We start from the raw sequence: 23,720 nt of genomic DNA, 5'->3' as shown, positions 1-23,720 counted from the left end.
ATTCACATCTTATCCATTCATATACATCTATCCCGATTCACATCCTATCACATCACATTCATTCACATCACATATCATCCATTCACATCTATCCCACTTTACATCACATCTCATCACATCCATTTCACATCACATCTCATCACATCACATTCATTCACATCTTATCCATTCATATACATCTATCCCGATTCACATCCTATCACATCACATTCATTCACATCTTATCCATTCATATACATCTATCCCGATTCACATCCTATCACATCACATTCATTCACATCACATATCATCCATTCACATCTATCCCACTTTACATCACATCTCATCACATCCATTTCACATCACATCTTATTCATTCACATCCCGATTCCCATGACATCACATCTCATCCATTCACATCACATTACATCTCATCCATTTACTCACATCGACATCACATCCTTTCACATACACATCCACATCCATACATCCACATCCATTCTTCCACATGCACATCCACATCCACATACACATCTACATCCATTCTTCCACATACACATCCACATCCACATTCATTCTTTAACATACACATCCACATCCATTCTTCCACATACACATCCACATTCATACATCAACATATACATCCACATTCGTTCTTCCATATACACATCCACACATCCACATCCATACATCCACATCCATTCTTTCACATACACATCCACATTCATTCTTCCACATACACATCCACATCCATACATCCACATCCATTCTTTCACATACACATCCACATTCATTCTTCCACATACACATCCACATCCATACATCCACATACACATCCACATACACATCCACATTCATTCTTCCACATACACATCGACATCCATTCTTCCACATGCTCATCCACACCCACAACCATGTACTTCCCATCTCACCCTTTCACATATCCCCTCATCTCATTATTCACATCCACATCCATTTCATTACATCACATCTTCATGACATCCTAATTTCATCTTATCACATTCATTCACATCCTATCATATCCCATACACATCTATTCACATCCTATCACATCCCATACACATCTTATTACATCCATTCACATGCTATTCCCATTTAATAGCTTTTTGTAGTTTGATACCGATAATGGGACTTTTTCTAAATTTCTACCAATTGTTTGGACTAATCAAAGGTTCTTTTTCTCGACGACTATTTTCATATTCCTTCTCAATTCCTCAATTGAATGATATTCAATATTCCTCTTTTGAATAAAAGAATTCATGGGATTTGTAGAAATCAATTCTACCCATATTTCCACTTTTGGTAAATAATCATAAATTGAATTATACAAAAATTTTCTCTTCTTCCCATTTAATTTCTTGGATCTCAATTACCATGGGAATTCCTCTTTTTACATTTGATTATTTACATTCCAATGTCATGGGAATTTCTCTTCTTTTGTCAATTATTTCTCATAAAATAAATTCATCTAAAATAAAATATCCATTATTTCAATATGCTAGGAATTTCTCTTTTCCTATCTAAATGATGGAATTTCAAATGTCATAGGAATTTCTCTTTTAACATTTAAATATTTATCATAGATAAATAAATTTTTCTAAATTATATCTTTGAATATAAATAAATTATCCGATAAATCCAGTATGCCAAGAATTTCTCTTTTCCCAACTAAATGATGAAATTCCAAATGTCATAGGAATTCCTCTTTTAACATTTAAATATTTCTCATAGATAAAATAAATTTATCTAAAATTTATCTTTGAATTTAAATGAATTATCCAATAATTCCAATATGCTAGGAATTTCTCTTTTCCCTTCTAAATGATGGAATTCCAAATGTCATAGGAATTTCTCTTTTAACATTTGAATATTTCTCATAGATAAAATAAATTTATCTAAAATTTATCTTTGGATTTAATTAAAATACTCATCATTAATTCCAATATGCTAGGAATTTCTCTTTTCACTTCTCAATGATGGAATTCCAAATGTCATAGGAATTCCTCTTTTAACATTAAAAATTAATCACTAGAAATTCTGCTTTTGCTAATTACTATTTATGCATAAAGATAAAAATTAAAATTTTCATGATTATAATGAGAATCATTCAATTAATCTAGGATGATTCATCTTAGAATATGGTAGGAAGTCCTCTTTTCATATTATGAATGAAAATGATTTATGTGTTAATTGTTTCAAAAATTTTCCATAGATCCGCTGCTTTATTACTGATAATTCTCAAATAATTTGAAAGCATAAAGTTTAGTAATATCCCTATGATTATATTCACCACTTCTTAGATCATTATCCAATTATGGATTGATTCTTAATTTTACCATAAATTTAATAGCATAAAAGTACTAAAAAACCATTATTTTGGCCTCCAATTAGATAAGCATAGAAATTACTTTTAGATTAGAGAAATGCTTCATTAGAAGCTTCATTTGAATTGAGAATAGGTCATAGGAATGACCATTCTTTGGGGGAGAGAGAGAAATGCTTAAAAACCATTATAAATTAAGCATAAATGGAAATTTATGTATTTCTTCATTACAATACATTAAAGAACTTCAATAGTATTCAAAATCCATTCAAATTAATGCTTCTCAAGCTTGAGAGGGGTTGAGAAGAGAAACATTTGGAGATTTAAGAAAAAGAAGACAATAATCGACACTTTACCTCCTAAATTACTTGATTCTTTAATCAGAGTAGAGGCCCCCAACCAATTAATTGGTTTGGTATGTTGATGGAGTCTCCAAAGAAGATTGAAGAGAGAGAAAAGGTCCAATCTCTTCAATTTGTAGAGGATTTTTAGAGGATAATAGAAAATATCATTATTTCAGTATAATACTGGCATGGTATAGTTCTCATATTTTTTACAAAGGACTAAGGATCTTTTTATAGGTGAGGGAGGCCTCTAACCAAGTCCAACTAGTTTCTAGAATTTTTCAGGTAACTCAGTTTGGCTGAATTTGGACAAGATTTGGACCTAGTTTGGCTCCCTTTTGATTTGGTTTCATCTAGGAGAGAGGAGAGATAAAAATATCACAATATTTTTGAGTTTAAAACTCCACCACACATGTGAAATAGGCACCTCCTTGAAGAGCCCCCTTCTCCTTACCAAGGTGTCAAAATTGAATCATTATACCCAAAATATCTCATTTGTTTTAGTAATACTCATAGTTTTTTACTAAATAAACCTTTTCCTTAGTCAACTCTTCATCTTATGTGAGCATTTACTCATTTTTGGGGGTTTTTATTTCATTCTTCAATTTATCTCCTCCCTACATTTGGATTAATCTTATTGGTCCATAGGAACCTTAATTGGAGCAAAATTCAAAAAATTTTGAAAATCTGGATCCTTAGGTTAAGGTCCTTTTTACCTATTTTCAATTAATTCCAATTGCAAAGTTCTTTTTGAATTTCCATTTCAAGGGAAACCGTTTTTGACACTAGGAGGATTTTTATATCCAAAAATATCTCAATTTTGGACTACCTCCCTCTAGACATTTTATCTCTCTAGGTCAAAACAGAGTAAAATAGAATCTTTCTTTTATTTCACAGAGAGGAATAGTTATAAGATCAGAAGGGGAGGTTCTTACACCTGTACACCTCAAAAGCTGGAGGGAGCAATCTTACATCCTACCCCACTTAAAAAACGCAAGATGTCCTCATCTCGCAAACTAGAGGACAACTCTTTCCCTTAAGATCCAACTGATTCTGGGGTTCCTTATGCTATGGGCAACCCAACAAAATCTTGGGATAAATATCCCTTATATAGAACTCATCATCAAATAACAATTCATTCAGATCATATCATTCATATCCTTAACACATTAGACCTAAAAAAATTTCTTTTTGAACATTCCTCCACGGGAATTTTAGTCAAGCAAGTTCTCAATTTGTCATCCATTAACTTGATCCACCGGGTCAAGTGTTAACAGCAGCAATCTGTCAGCATAATCCACTAATCTCATAGTGATTTACTGAAGTCATTAACGTCATTCCAATTATGAACATCATCACAGGGACTCGTCCCATTCATCCTCATTGTGGTTTTGCTCATCTTATTACATTTCAATGAAAATTCAGGAATCATCATTTTTTAATCAGAATCCAAATCAACTCATCAGTTCTCAACCAGAATCTGGATAGCATTTTTGCTTATAATTTCAAGTCTTGGATTTACTCGTATATACTGCAAGTAAAGAGTTGCAGTTATACCCTCGGTATATATGGGTAGTCTCACGGTACTTGGAATTTTAAGGTAAATACCATCATGATTAGGCCTCAAGTAAGTCAGGGATTCCATACAATTGCAGAATTTACATCTAAAGACCCAATTACCAATTTATAAATTTTCGTCTAAATATCAATTGTATGAATTTAATCACACAATTCCAATCTTTTACTGATACTACATAAATTTTTGACATTTTTGGCTTCTTAGTTGATTCACTTTAGTCAATTCGCTTTGATACCAGCTGAAAGATCCCTGCCCCCTTTGCCCACAACGGATTCAGGGGTGCAGGCTGGCAGCGGAAGTAGCACTCCTTGCACAGGACAGGATCCCTCACTCGGGGCCTTGCCCATGGATATCCGGACGAGACTAATCCCTCTGTTCTTTAAAAACCGAACCCGAAAAAACTTCCCTTGCCCAGAAAGCACAGGTGATTCCTCTAGGATATTTTTACTCTAATGTATTCAGGGTCATTACTCACCAAGCTGATCCGACTGAACCTGTGAGTCTCTTAGTCAGATCAAGAAAGAAACTTGCACTTGGATCATAGAAACCAACGCTTTTTTCCCCATCGAGAGGCACAACCGTTGATTCTTTTTCCATAGAATAATTAATATCCGGGATTTACTTCATCTATCGTACTATAACAGAATTGAGTCTCATTCTATGGATCCATCAGTCCAGCCAGTCCCATGGGTTAGCCAACCACCCAACCACTGTAGTGATGGGATCCAATAGGAATTTGGTTAGGTTTTGTCCCGAGTACTAGGGAAAAGAGTTATCAGGTCCCCTAGCCAGATATTCATGCAAATTTAATGCCAGTCACACCACTTACACACCCAATATGAAATTTCCTTTTTCATAGATGTAGCTATCTTTAAAACAATCATTTAATGAAACCATAGTGTCACTGATCATAATCCTCAAATCTCTGGTTGAATCCTTATCTCCAATCATTCCTTCATCAGTGTATCTATGGCATCATTGGCAACCAGAACGCTCACCACCTGTCCCTCAGGGGCCTTTTCGATAGTTCCTAGCTCTCATAGTACCCGACAATATATTCACTTATAAAAATCAAGATGGAATCTCCGTTGAAGATCAGCAAGATCAACCAATAGATCCATATAAAAGAGCCATGGACTCATCCATTAAGGACCAGCAAAGGCCAATCAACCACATCCATGCTCGGTTTCAGAAAATAACTCTTACTTCTTGTTCCAATATCTTCCACGACGCACGTGTGGGTATCTTCGGCGACCCAGAGCCCGAGCATCGTACCCTCTAGGATCCTTTGCAGGTGACCTAGCGCCTCACGCATAGGCCGCTTCCTTGGTCCCTCATCCATCGTACCGGAAGCTCACCATTTAAATCAAACCGAGGCTGGTCAAGACCTCGGTTGACCTTACTATGTGAGACGTCCTCTGTTGGCTCTCTGTCAGTTGTTACAACTTTATCAGTTAGGTCTCCACGACCTTAATCACAAGATGGTCAAAATGCTTCCCTAGCATTCTTGACATAAAACAGTCATTTAAAAATAGGTCATAAATACAGTTTCTATAACGAACTCTCATCTTTCTACATTGTTCCTTATTACTTAATCCACATCCATTTCATATGTATTCCCATTCTCATCCAATCACATCAATTTCCATCTCATCGTATCTTTCCTCGTCGAGAGAATCTGTGTTTACTTGGTTAATCAATTGTCATCTTTTGGGAAGAAGATGGGCTCTGAAGTTATGGATGAGGTCTTACAGGAGATGCACATATTGCAAAATACGTTGAGGGATGGCATGCCAACTCAGATATGATTTGTGCATTCAAAGAGTCTATGTACTTGATTAAGGCTCCAAAATCAAGTGATGAACTTTTCATAAAGCGAGTGCGTTGACTTGTTTGACAAGTGCAATAAATTGTTATGAAGATATTACCCTTACACGTGCTGCAAAGCTACATATACATCCTAGAAATTTATTTGAAGCCCAAAAGAGGCTTTGTTCCAATGAAGGTGAAAGATTTGTGTAAGCGCCAACCCCTTTAAGCAAGTTTGATGAGATTAAAGATTTGGTTCGTGCCTTTTGGACCGAGAACACACGTGTTTCTCCAAACAAGAAGGATATCTAAACGGATCGGAAGATGCACCTATGAAAAACACCCAATCCACTTTCTAGATGAGACATAGGTAAGTTGCCTATGCAAACTATATAGATGCAAAAATGTTTGTTTTTTAGTATCGAATTTTTCTTATGTGAATATTTTCAGCGTTTGCATGAGTTATACTTCTCTAGACCTGAAAATTCAGCATGCATTTGTGCTTATGTTGCTCTTGAAAGAATAGAAGTATGCTTATGTAAAGCACTTCACATTAAATTTGAATGGTGGTGTTAAACCACTACACAGGTGCTTTGAAGCATTGTGCATGAGCTTGACTCAATCTGCATGGTGCTTTGCAGTACTGCATATATGGTTGATTCAATGTGTGGTGCTTTGAAGCTTTGCACATGCAAGAATATGTGCTAGACTCAATATGCATGGTGATTTGAATCACTACACAAATGCATGGTGCTTTGAATTATTGCACATGAGCTCAATGTTGTGCTTGACTCAATCTACAGGTGCTTTAAAGCAGTGCACATATGCTTGGTTCTTTTTGCATAATGCTTTTACTCACTACATATGTGCTCATGAAAGAAGTTGAATATTTTAAAAGCTCAATGATAAGCTTGACTCAATCTGGATGGTGCTTTGAAGCGCTGCAAAAATGCTTAATTCAATGTGCACGGTTGATTCATTTTGGATGGTGCTTTGAAGCACTGCATATATGCTTTAAAGGACTACACATATGCTTCATTCATTCTGAATGGTGCTTTGAAGGACTGCACATGTGCTTGATTCATTCTGAATGGTGCTTTGAAGCTTTGCATGTGTGGTTGATTCATTCTGAATGTGCATACATATTTCATGCTTTTTTTTAAATGATGCATTCATAAAAGTAATAAATTTGTTACTTCTTATGTATGCAGACATATTTGATTTTGAAATTCAAAGCTGCAAACCCACAGTTGGTTATCAGCGTAGTTTTGAAAATCTCAAGCCATTCTTTGTGTACAATCTAAAAGACAGAAACACTTGTTGTTGCATCAAGTATATGCAGATGATATATCTCAAGGAGTAGCCAATTGCATTTGTACATTCTCGTATGGACACCATGGACCATCGTGTGGATGCAATAACTGTGTGTAACTATGCATGTGTGTGACTATGTAGTTATGTGTCTAAATCACCATATGCTGCCACTACATAGGCTGTAGCCCTTCAAAAAAACCCACCCTGCTGTGCTTTGGTGCACCAAATAGGTGCTTAAAAGCATCATGGTCAATATAAAGACATCAATATTAAAAAAAGATTTTTCACATGTAAATATAGATATCCTTTGTATTATCAAAAATTTTGCACATCCTTGCCCATGAGAGTCACAATATCGATTATTTTTACATAATACTTTTTTTACAAAAAATTTGGACAAAAGGGGATTCTCAAAACTTTTGGACAGAAGGGGATTTATCGGTAACTAAGATCTACCGATTTTACTGTAGTCAATTACAAGTTGACTGATGTGATCTCGATGGTTCTGTATGGGGTTGAAAAAGAACCACATCTTTGGGAACAACGATTGCGCCCATCTACTTAACCAAGGCAACAAGGTTTTGGTCAAGTACTTTAGATCTTGTGCATCATCTTCAGGAGAAAACTCCTCTAGACAAATGTAGGTGCTGTCCAGATTCCATAGACTCTTGTATCTACTGTCATCCACCAACAGGGTTTTGTTGTTGTCGTATTATGGCAGCTTATGCCAAACAGTCGATCGATACGTTCTTCAAAAACACTGGCTTCTGCCAAAAGTTTTGAGGAGCACCAGGCACACACTTGAAGTTCAGTAATAACATCTCACAATCCTCTTGCTGCGAGACAGCACCACTGTAGCAACACAATATGAAATTAGCCATTGACATTGCAAGACATGATTAAGAGGCTAGATTAAGTACAATCTACTAAAAATTTAGAGTCCATACTTGGAAAAAAATCGTTTTCGTTCCATAAAGTTGATTAAGCAACAGGTCATAGAAAAAATGAAGTATCCTTGTTGACATGCTTCATTTGCCACATACATAACCGAAAACCTCATTTTTGTTGGTTAAATGATTAATCAAGGTACATGTAAGTAATTATGACTTGTTATATCCAACTTCTCCCCTTATGGCAATGAGGGTAACTTTGAAAAGTTCACCAAAGAGTAGAGGCAATGCATAAGCATAGAAGCCTCCTTATGCATGCATAGCTCTAATATACATACATAGAACATATGTATTCTCTATGCATGCATAGGAAATACATAGAATATATGCATGCATAGAGAATGCATATTTATTCTCTATGCATGCATAGTTGTAATGTGTATACATAGAACGTATGTAATCTCTACGCATGTATATCAGAGCTATGTACTAGAGGCAATGCATAGGCATAGTAGCCTCGATATGCATGCATAGCTCTAATATGCATACATAGCATACTCTATGCATGCATATTAGAGCTAGGATGTTGGACCGAGCTATACACTAGGGTGTTGGACCAAAATATTTTCACATCTGGTGATAACCTTCTCTCTCATTTTTTTGCAATAAGCTTTAGGTTTATGGTTCATGGTTCGTGTATTTGTTTATGGTTTATGGTGAGTAAGGAATACCGATTGTTTATGGGTAAAATACCGGCAAAATATGCTTAGAAAACGGGTTAGTTTAAAAGCATGTCCTTATATTGACCGGTTTTTTTAAAAAAATGCGGAATGGTTGCGCATTGACCATACAGGCCCCTCGTCTGCTGGCCATACTGCACGGGGGGTGGCATCGGATCTTTTCATTCACCAAGGACAAGGACAAGAGACGGGTAGGATCTGTTGACGACACTCTCATAGAGTGACGACAATATATACAGAATGTATGCTAGATTCGCGTACGATGAACCGACGACTTCCGAATTCCAATTTCTAGGCTGGTTGCACCTGCACGTCTAATTACTCTGCTACTCTTACAATGGCGGTGCAAATCCTAGATGTGTGTACTATCAAGCCTCTGCATGAAACGGAAAGGCATAGGATTGTGGCGGCAGCGGAGGATACATTCTTCCGCGGCTTTCCCTACATAAGGGAGGTGCTATTCTACAAGACCACTCATGTCGATGCAGCGCATGATGCTGTGGCCGCGGCCACGATGATGGTCGAGAGCTTAAAGCGCGGGCTGTCGAAGGTCCTTGTGGAGTTCTATCCTGTGGCCGGGCGCCTTGTGCAGGAGCCGGACGGACGCCTCAGCCTCGACTGTAACGACGCCGGAGTCCAGTTCGTAGAAGCCATCATCGATGCCCCCTTCGATGAGCTGGAGGCTCAACACTTCCCCATCCGAAGCTTCTTCGATGACCTGGTTCCCATGGCCCGATCACTCTACGGCCTCCATGCAGACGACGTCGCCCTCTCCATTCAGGTTTTCTCTGACCTTCTGCAAAGAGAAAACACACACACACACACACACACACGTTAATTACAGTAAACGCATAAAGATCTCTTATATTATTAATGCAGACGGCGGCGTCCTCATCATTAAGGTTTTCTCTGAACCTTTCGTCCTTATTAAAGCTTTCCAGAATCTACGAATTGAGATATAACAGCCACTCCCCACGCAGGGAGAGTGAGGGGCGGGCGATGGAGAGAAAAGGGGGAAAGGGAGTACTAATTGTTTTTGAGACTTATTTTCTAGACTTTTTTACATTGAATGCATAACGTCCACTTTATCACTTTGCGTGGATAGAATCACAAATATCCATGGTTTTCTTAGTGGTGAGCCAAAGGAATATAACCCATTCATGCATGCCCATCTCCATGAGCGAGTTTGTTACTTGTTTCAACATAAAGTTTTTTTGTTTGAATACAATTGTTAGTAATTACATAACTCTATGTTAGCTACTTGTTGGCAGGTTACTAGATTTCAAGGAGGTGGCGGCATTGCAGTTGGTTGTGCCGTAGGTCATGTGGTCATGGATGGACAATCATATTGGCATTTTCTCAAGTCATGGGGTCAATGTTGCAGAGGTGAGTGTGTGTCGCTAGCACCCTTTCATGTGCGAGCAGTGTTGAGGCCAGAGTGTTGGAGGGAACCTACAGAAGGTGATGAAAACATCAAAATGGTGAGTGAGGCAACAACTAGTGTTTCTCCTCCTCCACTCCCACCACCAAGGCCCCCACAGGAGTTGCAAAGAGTGATGCACTTCTCAAAAGCTCTCGTAGAGCATCTCAAGCAAGCTGCAATTAAAGAATCTGGAAATGTACACATTAGTAGCTTCCAAGTGGTGATAGCATGCGTGTGGAAGCGATTGATACATGCGGAGGCTGACTCGCTACCACTTGACCAACACGTGTGGCTTCTTTTACCCGTTGACATTAGAAGCAGGCTTCGACCGAGACTAACCCCTGCTTACTTTGGCAATGCATTGAAACCTGCCCTTGTGCACTTGAGTCCTCGTGAGCTTCTTGCCACACATACCTTCCACTCCATAGTTGCCCATATCCATGAATCCATTAGAGAGGCCACCAAGGATGCTCACATCAAGAAACTCTTAGCAATAAATAAGTTGAGCCTCCTGTTGCATGAAGCATCCTCCCATGGCATCAAGTTCACAGTAGTTGCCCAAGGTTCCAAGTTCCCAATATATGATATTGATTTGGGTTTTGGGACTCCTATAGTAGCTCGCCCTGCTCTTATCTTTCACAATTTTGTGCTTGTTTACCCTAGCAAGGACCCTGGAGGCATTGATGTGTGCATTTGCCTCCCCAACAATCATGCCCTCAATGCTTTCCTTCAACAATCTACTCCGGCCATTGACCTTTGAGTCAAAACACATCAAAATGTTTAATAAGAGGCATTTTACTATGTACAAGTAGAACATCAAATTGGAAGAATTGAGTGGATGAAATTGATTCTAAGCTTACACCTTGAAACTTTACAAAGGCCAAGATCATATTCAATGATATTTGCACGTCATATTAGAGACATGAGCTACTCTCTCCTCCCCCCCCATCCTAGCTTCCTTCCTCACCACCCCAAAAAGAAACTAATCTTTCCCCAAATTGAAATTTTATGAAGACTAAGCCATGTGGCTATGTAAAAGTAAAGCCTCCAAGCTACTAACCTAAACAACTTAGCTTTTTAGCTACTGATCTCATTTTATAATAAAGCCATTTCTTGTATTTGTGATGATGTCATTACAATAACCCCATTGCTTGTATTTGTGCTCGAGCAAATTTGGTAGCCTATAAACAATTTGCTCCAAACAAATGTATCATGCTTGTTTACCTTCTAGATACTATCATGTAGTGCTCAATCCTAATAAGCTCAAATGGGTTGTTAAAGATGTTATCTTTTCATTCTTGTTAATTAACTATATTATCAGCTGCGCCATATACAATGCTAAAATGTGTACTTCCTTTCTATACTAAAAGATAAAACACTATGCACAAAGTTCCCATGAAACGTCACTTCTTGTTCTCTTGAACTTGATACTTGCCATTATGTGTACAATATGGAGATAGATCTAGATAACATCCCACCAAAATAGGTATCTCCACTAATTTAAATTGCTATGAGGTGCTAGTATACACTCAATGCCCGCCTCTTAGCGTGTATCTCACATTGATGATTGGCACATAGTTATAAATGGCCCCATTATGAGGAGAAGCCATTGGTGCATGTGCCTTTGGTGGGAACATCGGCTTAGATGCTGATAGGGTCATTATTATGACCATTGATGATTAGGACCTTATTTTACCTCCTCACCCCCGGCCCAATGGTATGGGTTCACGATGGTCGACTTGGGCATGTTTTGGGGATGGTGATCGTGTTTATGCCACATAGCTTCCCACATTGTATACAACATACTACAACATCTATAGCACTATATATGAATAAATCGTGGGAGCTAGCTAATCGACCACCAATAAATAGAAAGGTAATTGGTACCAAACGGGTATGGAAAGCTAAGTATAAGTTGATGGCTCAATTGAAAAATAAAAAGCTAGGTTGGTTACACAGGGATTTTCATAAGTGGAGGGTTTTGACTTTGCTGATACTTCACAACTTGCATGACACTATCAGAGTGGTACTTGCCTTGGATGCTGGCTAGTTTTTCACATGGATGTCAAATGAGCATTTATGAATAGTGGAAGGCTTTGACTTTGCTAATATTCCCACAGCTTGCATGACACTATCAGGGTGGTACTTACCTTGGTTGCTCACATGGATGTCAAATGAACGGACATGTCAAGGCAGAGGTAAATATAGCTGAGTCACCAAGTTTTGATATGCCTAGATTTAAAAACAAAGTTTGCAGGTTGAAGAAGGCATTATATGGGTTGAAACATGCCATAAGGACATAGTATCATAGGATAGACAAAATTTTCAAAAAGATTAAGTTTAGTAGAAGTTTTTCTAATGCTAACTTGTATGTTTTAAAAATGCATAGTAAGATTTCTTTTGTTGTCATGTAGGTAGGTAAATTAAATATCATAGGTGACAATGAAGAAATGATCTAGTAGACAATGGATATGTTGAGCCGTGAGTTTGAGATGATAGACTTGGGTTTTATACATTTTTGTTTGGGGATTGAGGTCTGGTAGGAGCTACTCAAGATCTTTATATCACAGTAAAAGTATGCTTGGGAGTTACTCATAACATTTAGGATGACCGACTACAAACCTATGAACGTGAAGCTTTTTGTACAAGATTCTTCACCATTTAGGAGACATTAAGAAGTACAAGAAGCTAGTGGGGAGTTTAATTTATATCACAATAAAAGTATGCTTGGGAGTTACTCATAACATTTAGGATGACCGACTACAAACCTATGAACGTGAAGCTTTTTGTACAAGATTCGTCACCATTTAGGAGACATTAAGAAGTACAAGAAGCTAGTGGGGGAGTTTAATTTTTCTCACTAACATTAGACTTAATATTAGCTTCCCACTTAGTGTTTTGAGAAGGTTTTCCAACAAGCCACATGAGAGTCATTGGAAGCAAGGGATGCAAGTACTTAGGTACATCATAGATACTCTTGATTAACAACATCACTACAATACAGGTGATACTCTTATGGGTTATTATGACTCAAATTAGGAAGGAGATTGTGATTCTAGGAAATGGATTTTTGGATATTAATTTTTGCTTGGCTTCCTATGCTTTCTCTTTGACTAGTAAGAAGTAGCCTACATAAGTTGAGTACAAGGCATCTTGTTTTGATGCTTTTAAGTATTATGGCTAAGGAGGATTTTAGTGGAGTGGGTGTTTAGATTAGTGGGGCCACAACCTTGCAATGTGACAACCAAATTTGCATGGTCACTGCCAAGAACCCTATGTTTCATGCTCAAATGAAGCACATTGAGATTTAATATCATTATGTATAAGAGTTAATTGAGGATGAGATAGTGGAACTAGAATTATATTGTTCTATGGACCAAAACTATGCCAAAATCTTCACCAAGACTCTTGGGAAGGACCAACTCACTTGGCCTCTTTATCAACTTGGTGTTGGCCCAAGAGCATAATTTACCTTTGGGCAGACATTAAGGGGGGTGTTAGTATATACTTAATGACTGCCTCTCAGCATGTATCTCATATGAATCATTTTGGTGCACATTTGTAAAGGCCCCCATTATGAGAAGAATCCGTTTTGGTGCACATGTCTTTGTTGGTAACCCTGGCTTAAACGTTGATGTGGTCATCATTGTAAATAACCATTATTGGTTAGGATATGGTTAGGGGTTTGAGCGTTAGTTGCTAGCCCCTCTAGCCGAGGATGGGAGCCCCTGGCCCAATGGTATGGGCTCATTATTAGTGGGCTATGGTTGATTGGGCTTGTTTTAAGGATGGTGATGACCATGTTTATTTCGCATAATTTTCCACATTGTATATGTGCCTACCACACCATCTACAACACTACTAGATATGGACATAGTTCATTACAATAGAATGAGGGTTTAGCAGCAAAAATAGCTGTGCTTTTATAACTAGAAGGGTGCGGAGATGTCAAGCCTATATCGGTATTAAACACGGTGCTATTTTCACTACAATGGGTTTGCTGCTTAGTAAACGAAACTAGCAGTGCTTTTTCGTTGCTCATAGCAACAAAACTAGCAGCAATATTGCGCTACTAAGCAACAAAACTAGCGGCAATATTGCGCTGCTGATCAACGAAAAAGCACTGCTCAGCAATGAAACTAGCAGTGCTTTTTCATTGCTCAGTAGAGAATGTACTACATAATAAAAAAAAGTTGGGGCAGACTGGGGAGTCTGCACAGGACTCCCCAGTCTCTGCCCTAGCTCTTTTTTTTCTAATGTAGACACAATAAAAGTAACATAACTTCACATCATCATGGATAAGTGTAATGTAAAACTTACAAATACCAAAAAGAAAAGACATTTGCCGATCATGGTTTTAAGAATGTCAAAATTCAATTATAATACTTAGCAGATTACACAAGTGTATGTTTCCAAAAAACTCATATACAAGATAAAGCGTAATAAAAATAGAGCTAGAGGCTATCTAGATCTCATCCCCTTCGCTTCTCACATTTCCATTGCTATCGGCATGGAAATTTGCACCAGCGTTTCGAGTTATATGATCCTAAAACACAATAAAACTAACACAAGTGAGAATCAGTTTTGCAAAAACAAAGAGGTTTAGGGTTTACAAATGTACTTACTTGCCATGCTTGCTAAGCATCTCCTCCGATAAGAACAATCTATCCTTCATCTTACACCCTATCAAATAGAGCTTGCAAACCCCGTTGTACATAATGCAAAATCATATTCCTCTTGTGTAGGGGGGCGGTCCACTACTTCAAGCTGCAGTTGTACAAACAAGTGAACATTTTAGAAAGTTGTTATTTAAGATAACCTTCTTTAATTAAAAGATAAGATACAATGTGAGGCTAATATATACTTATAAATATTGTTGATATATCGACTCCTCCTTCATGTGTAACATCACGCCTGATTTGCCATCTATCCAAGAAAAAACATAAATACTTAAAACTCTTATGCATAAGAAATTACCAGCATGGATAGGAACCTATTGGTATGTGTTGGTTGCTACCGGCATGCATAAGAAGCTAGCAGCATGTGGCATGCGTAGGAAGCTACAAGCATGCATTGGTTGTTATCAGCATGCATAGGAAGCTACCGACATGTGTTGGTTGCTATTGGCATGCCTAGGAAGCTACCTGCATGTATAGGAAGCTACCGGTATTTATAGGAAGAACTCGGCATGTATAGGAAGCTATTGACATGTGTAGGAAGTACCCGGCATGCATCGGTAGCACCTGGCATGCATAGGAAGGTACCGGCAATGCGAAGGTTGCTACTGGCATGTATAGGAAGCACTACAAGGAAAAGCGACCATAGGCGTGTTTATAGACGCGTTTTGACAACGTGCTTTAAAATTTTAAGGACGCGTCTAAAATTGCATCTATAGACATGGGTCTATATGCACGTCTATAAATGCGTCTATACTAATATAGATGCACTTATAGACACACATATAGATGCATAAATAGATGCTCATATAGATGCGCATATATACATGTAAATAGACACCTTTATAGCCTTTGTTATAGACGCGCTTATAGACACGCTCTGGAATTAATAAATATTTCCAGAGAGTTGCATGTGCAGATGTACAGCTGCATTTTCTACACAAGCAGCTCTCTGATTGAAGTTTTTGCTTACTTGTATATAAACAAATCAAGATCAGCAAAGATATCAACATAAAAACTTAAATTAAAGATAGATATGCACAAAAATATTTGTGAACACACTTCGAATGTTGATTAAAGAAGATGAGAAATTACATTTTATATCCAAAAATTTCTCCATACATGATTGTAGCCACATAAAGATTGAATAAAAACATAGACACATAAAGAAGATGAAAAATTTCATTTTATATCCAAGAAATTATCCATACATGATGGTAGCCACATGATGCTTGAAAAAGAAACATAGTTGCATAAACCAAAACTATACATGAAGAAAAACTACAAGGAAAACTACTTGGAGGAGTCATCACTCTCCGAGTCATCTTGTCCTCCTTCTTGTCCACCTTCTTGTGCCTACACAAAGTGAAGATATATATAAATAAAAATAGAAAGTATTATGAAAGTCAAAACATGTTTTGTAAATAAAAATAAAAAGTATTACCTGCAATGGTGTTCTCCTTGCTCGATTGTATTGTTCTTCGGAGATGATCCCTTCATCGTGAAGGTAGTCCCATGTATCTCCTCTACTGTGGTGTGACGATGGTAGACTGTCTCTGCTAGGGTAGGATCTCTACCCACAATGTCACGCTACATCACAAGACAAACATTATAACACAACTCAAATGGAGAGAATACAAAGAAAAGACATGAAGTTGCACTATACATACAAACTTGGCCTCCCATGATGCACGATCTCTAGATCCGAAGTGCAACGATCCATGTCACTCCGTTTGTATTCACCGCACTTCTCTTTGTTGCTGGTTCACTACTCCTTCTAGGAGCTCCTTCTTGGCTTTCTTCCACTTGCCCCTATGAGTAGTAGATGGCTTGCCGTGTCCATTTTGACCGGCATCTATTTGGTTCTCCTCCTTTGCATGTCTCCTTACTATAGACCTCCTATTCTTAAGTATGTCTTTGATTTTGTGTTGTTCCCATCTACTATGAAACCTTTGGTTATGAAAGATTAGGATACTTCTTGTGGATAGCTTTAATGCAATCATCCACTAGGCTCTTCCTTTACTGCTTAAAATGTATAAAGCAGTCTTTATAGTGTGCAAAAACTACTTGGCGCAAGTAGTTTACCACCTCCTTCCCACGAGAGTCATCAACTATGCTGCCCACATCTGTGATATCATAATATGATATATCACCATGATGTGGTGGTGACTCTGAAGAACTATCCCCACCCCCAAAGCACTGCCCTAGGCATCCTCTATCTCCTCTACCTCCACTCTCAGTGCTAGTGCGGCGTGAGGTACGACTGCCACTATCTCACGACTACCCTCCCCTACGACGAGACGACTACCACTCTCATGAGAGCCATGATGACTGTGAGGTGTCACATCTCCTGAAGGTGCAGGTGTAGGAGATGTTGTAGCACTAACTGGGGCTAACAGAAAAGGGGTGAATGTAAAGGTAGGTGAAGTGCCTAGCAAGGGTAAAGTGCCTGGTAAGGGACTCTCTTGGGTTGTGGGTGGGACCTGATGTGGTAAAGGGGTGCCTGTTGTGCATAAGCTGCCAACTACTAGGGGATGGGAGTATAGCCAAAGATGCCCTCTACCTCCCTAGCAAACTGCGTTGAGACTCAATGAGAGCCTCAACCTGTGGGTCTATGGGACAAGAAAAGGAGGACCCAGGCCACATCTACACAAACAAAGAAAATATTATGAAATGAAGACTTCCCTGCTCTTTAAGTCAATTGACCCCAGGAATCATCTCATTCTTCAAAACAAAAAAAAAACAAATATTAAGAAAGCATGTAAGCCCTTATCCAAGCCAAGAATCATCTCATTCCTAGAACTATGCGTTATCCAAGCCAAGAATCATCTCATTCCTAGAACTATGCATTATGCAAGCCTTATGTAAGCCGTTTAGGTAAGCCTTGCATAAAGCATTATGCATTAGGCCTTATGCATAAAGCTTATGCATAAGGCCTTATGCATAAAGCACTATGCATAAGGCCTTAAGCATGAGGCCTTAAGCATAAAGCTATGCATGAGGCCTTATGCATAAAGCTACGCATGAGGCCTTAAAGCTATGTATGAGGCTTATGCATAAAACTATGCATGAGGCCTTATGCATAAAGCTTATGCATAAGGCTTATGCATAAAGCACTATGCATGAGGCCTTAAGCATAAAACTATGCATGAAACCTTATGCATAAAGCTTTGCATGAGGCCTTAAGCATGAGGCTTAAGCTATGCATAAAACTATGCATGAGGCCTTATGCATAAAGCTTATGCATGAGGCTTATGCATAAAGCACTATGCATAAGACCTTAAGTATGCATGACCATTATGCATAAAGCTTATGCGCAAACTTACAAAACAAATCCCTAGCACCCAAGGGTGTAATAATAATAGAGGAAAGAGAGAAAAGATATGAAAGCACTTACCTCTTTTTCGTGATGTTGAAAGAGAGGATTAGAGGACCTACAAAACCAACAAAAGGGTCAGCAAAAGATTAGTAAAGCTTATGCATAAAGCGATCCATGAGGCACTTTTTCGTGATGTTGAAAGAGAGGATTAGAGGACCTACAAAACCAACAAAAGGGTCAGCAAAAGATTAGTAAAGCTTATGCATAAAGCGATCCATGTGGCATTATGTTTCAAGTTCTATGCATAAGTTTAAAGTACTATGCCTTAAGCATAAAGCTTATGCATAAGGCCTTAAGCATAAAGATTATGCATAGAGCATAAAGCTTAAAGCATAAGGCTTATGCATAAAGCTATGCATGAGGCCTTATGCATAAATCATGCATAAAGCTTATGCATAAAGATTATGCATAAAGCTTATGTAGAAAGCTTATGCGCAAACCTACAAAACAAATCCCCAGCACCCAAGGGTGCAATAATAATAGAGCAAAGATATGCCTAAACTAAACCGTACCCCGGCACTATGCATTAAGCATGTATGCATAGAGCTTAATACAAATCTCAATGCATGCATAAAGCTCTATGCATAGAGCTTAATTCATACATAGAGGTCTATGCATAGAGCTTAATCTGTGCATAGATCTCTATGCATTATGAATGCATGCATAGAGCTTAATCTATGCATTAAGCTCTACGAATACAGCTTAATGCATATATTAAGCTCTATGATTAGAGCTCTATTCATAGATTAAGCTCTATGTATAGAGGACCTATAAAACAAAACCCCTCTTTTGGTAGATAAAAATAGAGGAAAGAGAGGATAAAAAGATAGGAAAGCACTTACCTCTTTTTGGTGATGTTGAAAGAGAAGATTAGAAGACCTACAAAACCAACAAAAGGGTGAGGAAAAGATTAGTAATGCATACATACAAAAGCCCTAAGAACCTAATGCATACATACAAAATTGAAAAGATTAAACTCTATGCATGCATTAAGCTCTATGCATAGATACAAAAGCTTATGCAAGCTATGCTGCTATGTAAGCCTTATGCAAGCTATGTTGCTATGTAAGCCTTATGCAAACTGCGCCGCTATGCAAGCCTTATGCAAGCTATGTTAAAGCTTATGCATAAAGCTTTAAGCATAATGCTTTATGCATGAGGCCTTATGTATACTAAAAGGTTTAAGCATAATGCTTTATGCATGAGGCCTTATGCATAAAGAATTATGCATAAGGCTTATGCATCTTTGCACTATGCAGAAGGCCTTAAGCATGAGGCCTTAAGCATAAAACTATGCATGATGCCTTATGCAACTGAACCACTAGATGAGGACTCTCCTGGTCCACTCAAAGACTGTGATTGCTGACTTGCATTCTATGCAACCACATTTCCAGTCACATCAACCCCAACAACTTCTTTTTCAGTAGCATACCAGCTGCTCATCTCATCAAAAACAACATCCCTACTTACCCTCAACTCATGTGTAGCAGGGTTATAACACCTGTATCCCTTTTGCTCAAGGGAATATCCAATAAACACACATTTTTTAGCTTTTGGATCTAGCTTAGTTCTCAGCTCATCTAGCACATGCACATATGCAATGCATCTAAAGACTTTTAGATGAGACAAATCAGGTTTTCTACCAGTAAACCTCTCCTCTGGAGTTACATCATGTATGGCTACAGTTGGAGTCCTGTTCATAATGTAAACTACTGTCCAAACAGCCTCAGCCCAATAGCTATGCGGCATATTCTTCTCTCCCATCAATGCTCGCACAATCTCAGCAATGTGCCTATTTTTCTGCTCAACAACTCCATTTTTGCTGCGGAGTGTATCTACATGTAAATTGTCTCTGAATACCATTCTTCTTCAAAAATTTAGAGAACTCATTGAAGAAGTACTCTCCCCCTCCATCTGACCTTAGACACTTACATATTTCTCTATTTGCTTTTCAACCATAACTCTGAAATTCTGAAAATGAGTGAACACCTCAGATCTGGCCTACTGAAACCAGATTCTTTGTTATGTTCGGAACATGAAGTACATCTGCAAAGGTACTTCACTTTGCCATCCTGCATAGACAATGGTACATCTCCAACATGGGCAATTGGATGAGCAGTATCATCTCCTGTTTCCACAAAACCTAGTCTTTCAAGGTTTTTCATCTCCTTGAACCACTCCCCATGACTTGTCATGTGGTGCGAAGCACCTGAATCAACATACCACCCATACATCATCTTTATGTGCTGCTTCAATATTTTCAGATATGGCATTAACGACATGCTGCATAACAAACAACCTTTCATTATCCTCATTGTTTCTGCTCGAGGATGCATAGATGTTTTGCTGCAATTTTCCATTTTGCATGTCAGCCTGCTTCTTATAACAATCTGCCTACACATGTCCAGTCTTACCCCACAATAAAAGCATCCATGTGTATCATTATACTGCCTTTGCCAATTTCAACGACCTCTTTGACTCCCCGTGCCTTTGAATTGGCCTCTTCCACCTGCGTGTTGTTGTTGTTGTGAATTCTCAGACTGTTGTTGTGGCTGCTACTGCTGGCCATAATTCTGATTACCTATTCAGCCACCTCCTTGGCCGCGTCCATGGCCTCCTCTACCTCGTCCTCTTCCTGAACTTGTGTAGAAGGCCTGTTGCTCTGAACTGTTTTTGTTTTGTGAAGACTGTTGGTCTTCACCCAAGCTCTTCTCTTCTATAATCAACATAGACACCAAATCTGTGAAATTGGGAAGGAGGAGTAAGAAAGATCCTACACTAGAATTGTTGAGAAGCTTGTCATGTTTCTATTCATTCTACATGGATGAAGAAGCATGGGACAAGTGTAGTTTTCTTTCTCATTCGGGTTCGTGGTCCTTGACCAAGCTAGAACCGATGAGTGGCCAAGATGGCATAGCCATTGAGAAAGATGCCCTAATGTACTAGGAGGATAAGGAGTAGCTTGTCCTGAGACATGGTTGAGATGGGGGACCACTTTACTATTATCACTGCACCCACAAATGTATATAACGACTATTATGTGGTACTCTACAAGAAACCAAAAACAGTGCTATCAAAGGAGGTGAAATATGGCTAGGGTGATGTGTTCAACATCGGTAATGAAGTGCTATATGGTGTCTATTATGAAAAACTCCTTTCACACACAAGCAGTTATGTCCTTTTAAAGGATGCACCAATTACTATAATGCATGATGATGTAGTTGTGATGATAGAATTTCCAATGATACATGTAAAACACATCTATGTATCGTGTCCCCCCAAGGTGCACAACAGGATTTTGCAAAGCATTTCCTTGTAAGTTTTGTGGTTGAGGATCTTGGAGGGCATTTCATTTTCCCATTCAACCCCATGCCCAAGATCATGATTGCTTACTTAGAGTTGAAGAAAGGAGAGAGAGTAAGATTTTGAATATTTTTTCTATTAATATGATCAAGAAATACATAGATTTATGTTGATTTTGACTTACCAATCGTAAATCTTTGACTTTTATTAATATAACTTCTCTTCTTCACGTTTAAAAAACTTAGATGTTCCTTTTGGTTACTTTGCACTATATTCCTTTTGAATTGTGAGATCCCTGTTCCCACCGTGCAACAGATTCGGGGTACTAGCAGCAGAAGTAGCACTTCATGCGCGGGGCAGGGACCCACACTCGGGGCCTCATCCACGGATATCCGGACAAGAGACTAATCCGTCGGTTTTTCCAAAACCGAACCCGAAAAAACTTCCCTTACCCGGAAAGCATGGGCGATTCCACCAGGATAACTCTTTACTCTAACGCAGTCAAGATCATTACAGATCAACTGATCTGACTGCACCTTTAATGGTACTTGGTCAAATCAAGGAAGAAACTTGCACTTGGATCATTGGGATCAACGCTTTTTTCCCCATCAAGAGGCACAGCCGTTGATTCCTATCCATAGAACAATTTCTATCCGAGATTTACTTCATCTATCGTAATAATAGAAATTAAATCTCGATTTACGGATCCATCAGTCCAGCCTAACCCCATCCGATCCCATGGGTTAGCCAACCGCCCAACCACTGTAGTGATGGGATCCAATTTGGAATTTGGTTAGGTTTTGTCCCGGGTACCAAGGGAAAGAGTTCCAAGGCCCCCTAGCCGGAAGTTCATGCAAACATAAAACTAGCCACACCACTCACACACCCAATATGAAAATTGCCTTTTTCTTAGCATCAGCTAACTTTAAAACAATCCTTTAATGAAACCATAGTACCACTGATCACAATCTTCCAATTTATCCAGTTGATTCATAATTTCCCATCATTCCTTCATCAGAGTATCTATGGCATCATTGGCAACTAGAACGCTCACCACCTGTCCACACAGGGGCCTTTTCAATAGTTCCTAGCCCATAATACTCGGCAATATAATCACTTATAAAAATCAAGATGGACTCTCGTTGAAGATCAGCAAGATCAACCAACAGATCCATATAAAGAGCCATGGACTCATCCATTGAAGACCAGCAAGGTCAATCAACCAGATCCATGCCCGGTTTCACAAAACAACTCTTACTCCTTGTTCCAATATCTTCCTCGACGCACGCGTGGGTATCCTAGGCGACCCAGAGCCCGAGCACCGTATGGTCAGCACCCTCTAGGATCCTTCGCAGGTGACCTAGCGCTTCACTCATAGGCCGCTTCCTTGGTCCCTCATCCACCGTACCGGAAGCTCACCATTTTAATCGAACCGAGGCTGGTCAAGACCTCGGCCGACCTTGCTACGCGAGACGTCCTCCATTGACTCTCCGTCAGCAGTTGCAACTTTATCAGTTAGGTCTCCACGACCTTAATCACAAGACGGTCAAAATGCTTTCCCAGCATTCTTGACATAAAACAGCCATTTACAAACAGCATTTACAAACAGTTTACAAATACAATTTCTATATTAACTCTAATTTTTCCACAATATCCCTCATATAATCCACATTACTTATTCCTCATTCCATTTATATGTCTACTCATCCAATCACATCATCTTCCATCTCTTCACTTCATATTCCTTCACATCACATATCATATATTCACATCCATACATCCACATCCACATCCACATCTACATGCTTACCTCCATTTTCACATCCTCATTTATACATCCACATCCCATATCCACATTCATACATACACATCCATATCCACATCCATACATCCACATCCACATGCATACATCCACTATCACGTCCTCATTCATACATCCA

General features: G+C 38.7%; 1 protein-coding gene across 1 annotated transcript; it reads left to right on the top strand.

Moving 5' to 3' along the window:
• The first annotated feature begins 9,336 nt into the window (after positions 1 to 9,336).
• LOC147627164 (shikimate O-hydroxycinnamoyltransferase-like) lies at positions 9,337 to 11,537 on the top strand. Its single transcript, XM_086815250.1, has 2 exons — positions 9,337 to 9,780; positions 10,271 to 11,537. Exons 1-2 carry the CDS (start codon positions 9,337 to 9,339, stop codon positions 11,180 to 11,182), a joined length of 1,356 nt encoding a protein of 451 aa, XP_086671376.1. The 3' UTR covers positions 11,183 to 11,537.
• The last annotated feature ends 12,183 nt before the right edge of the window (positions 11,538 to 23,720 follow it).

Source organism: Cibotium barometz, chromosome 21 (assembly GCF_041138505.1).
Source record: "Cibotium barometz isolate CiBa-2024 chromosome 21, ASM4113850v1, whole genome shotgun sequence".
NCBI classification, from domain to species: domain Eukaryota; kingdom Viridiplantae; phylum Streptophyta; class Polypodiopsida; order Cyatheales; family Cibotiaceae; genus Cibotium; species Cibotium barometz.
Note: the sequence above shows the minus strand (reverse complement) of the source record. Positions and strands in the feature narration are given on the sequence as shown.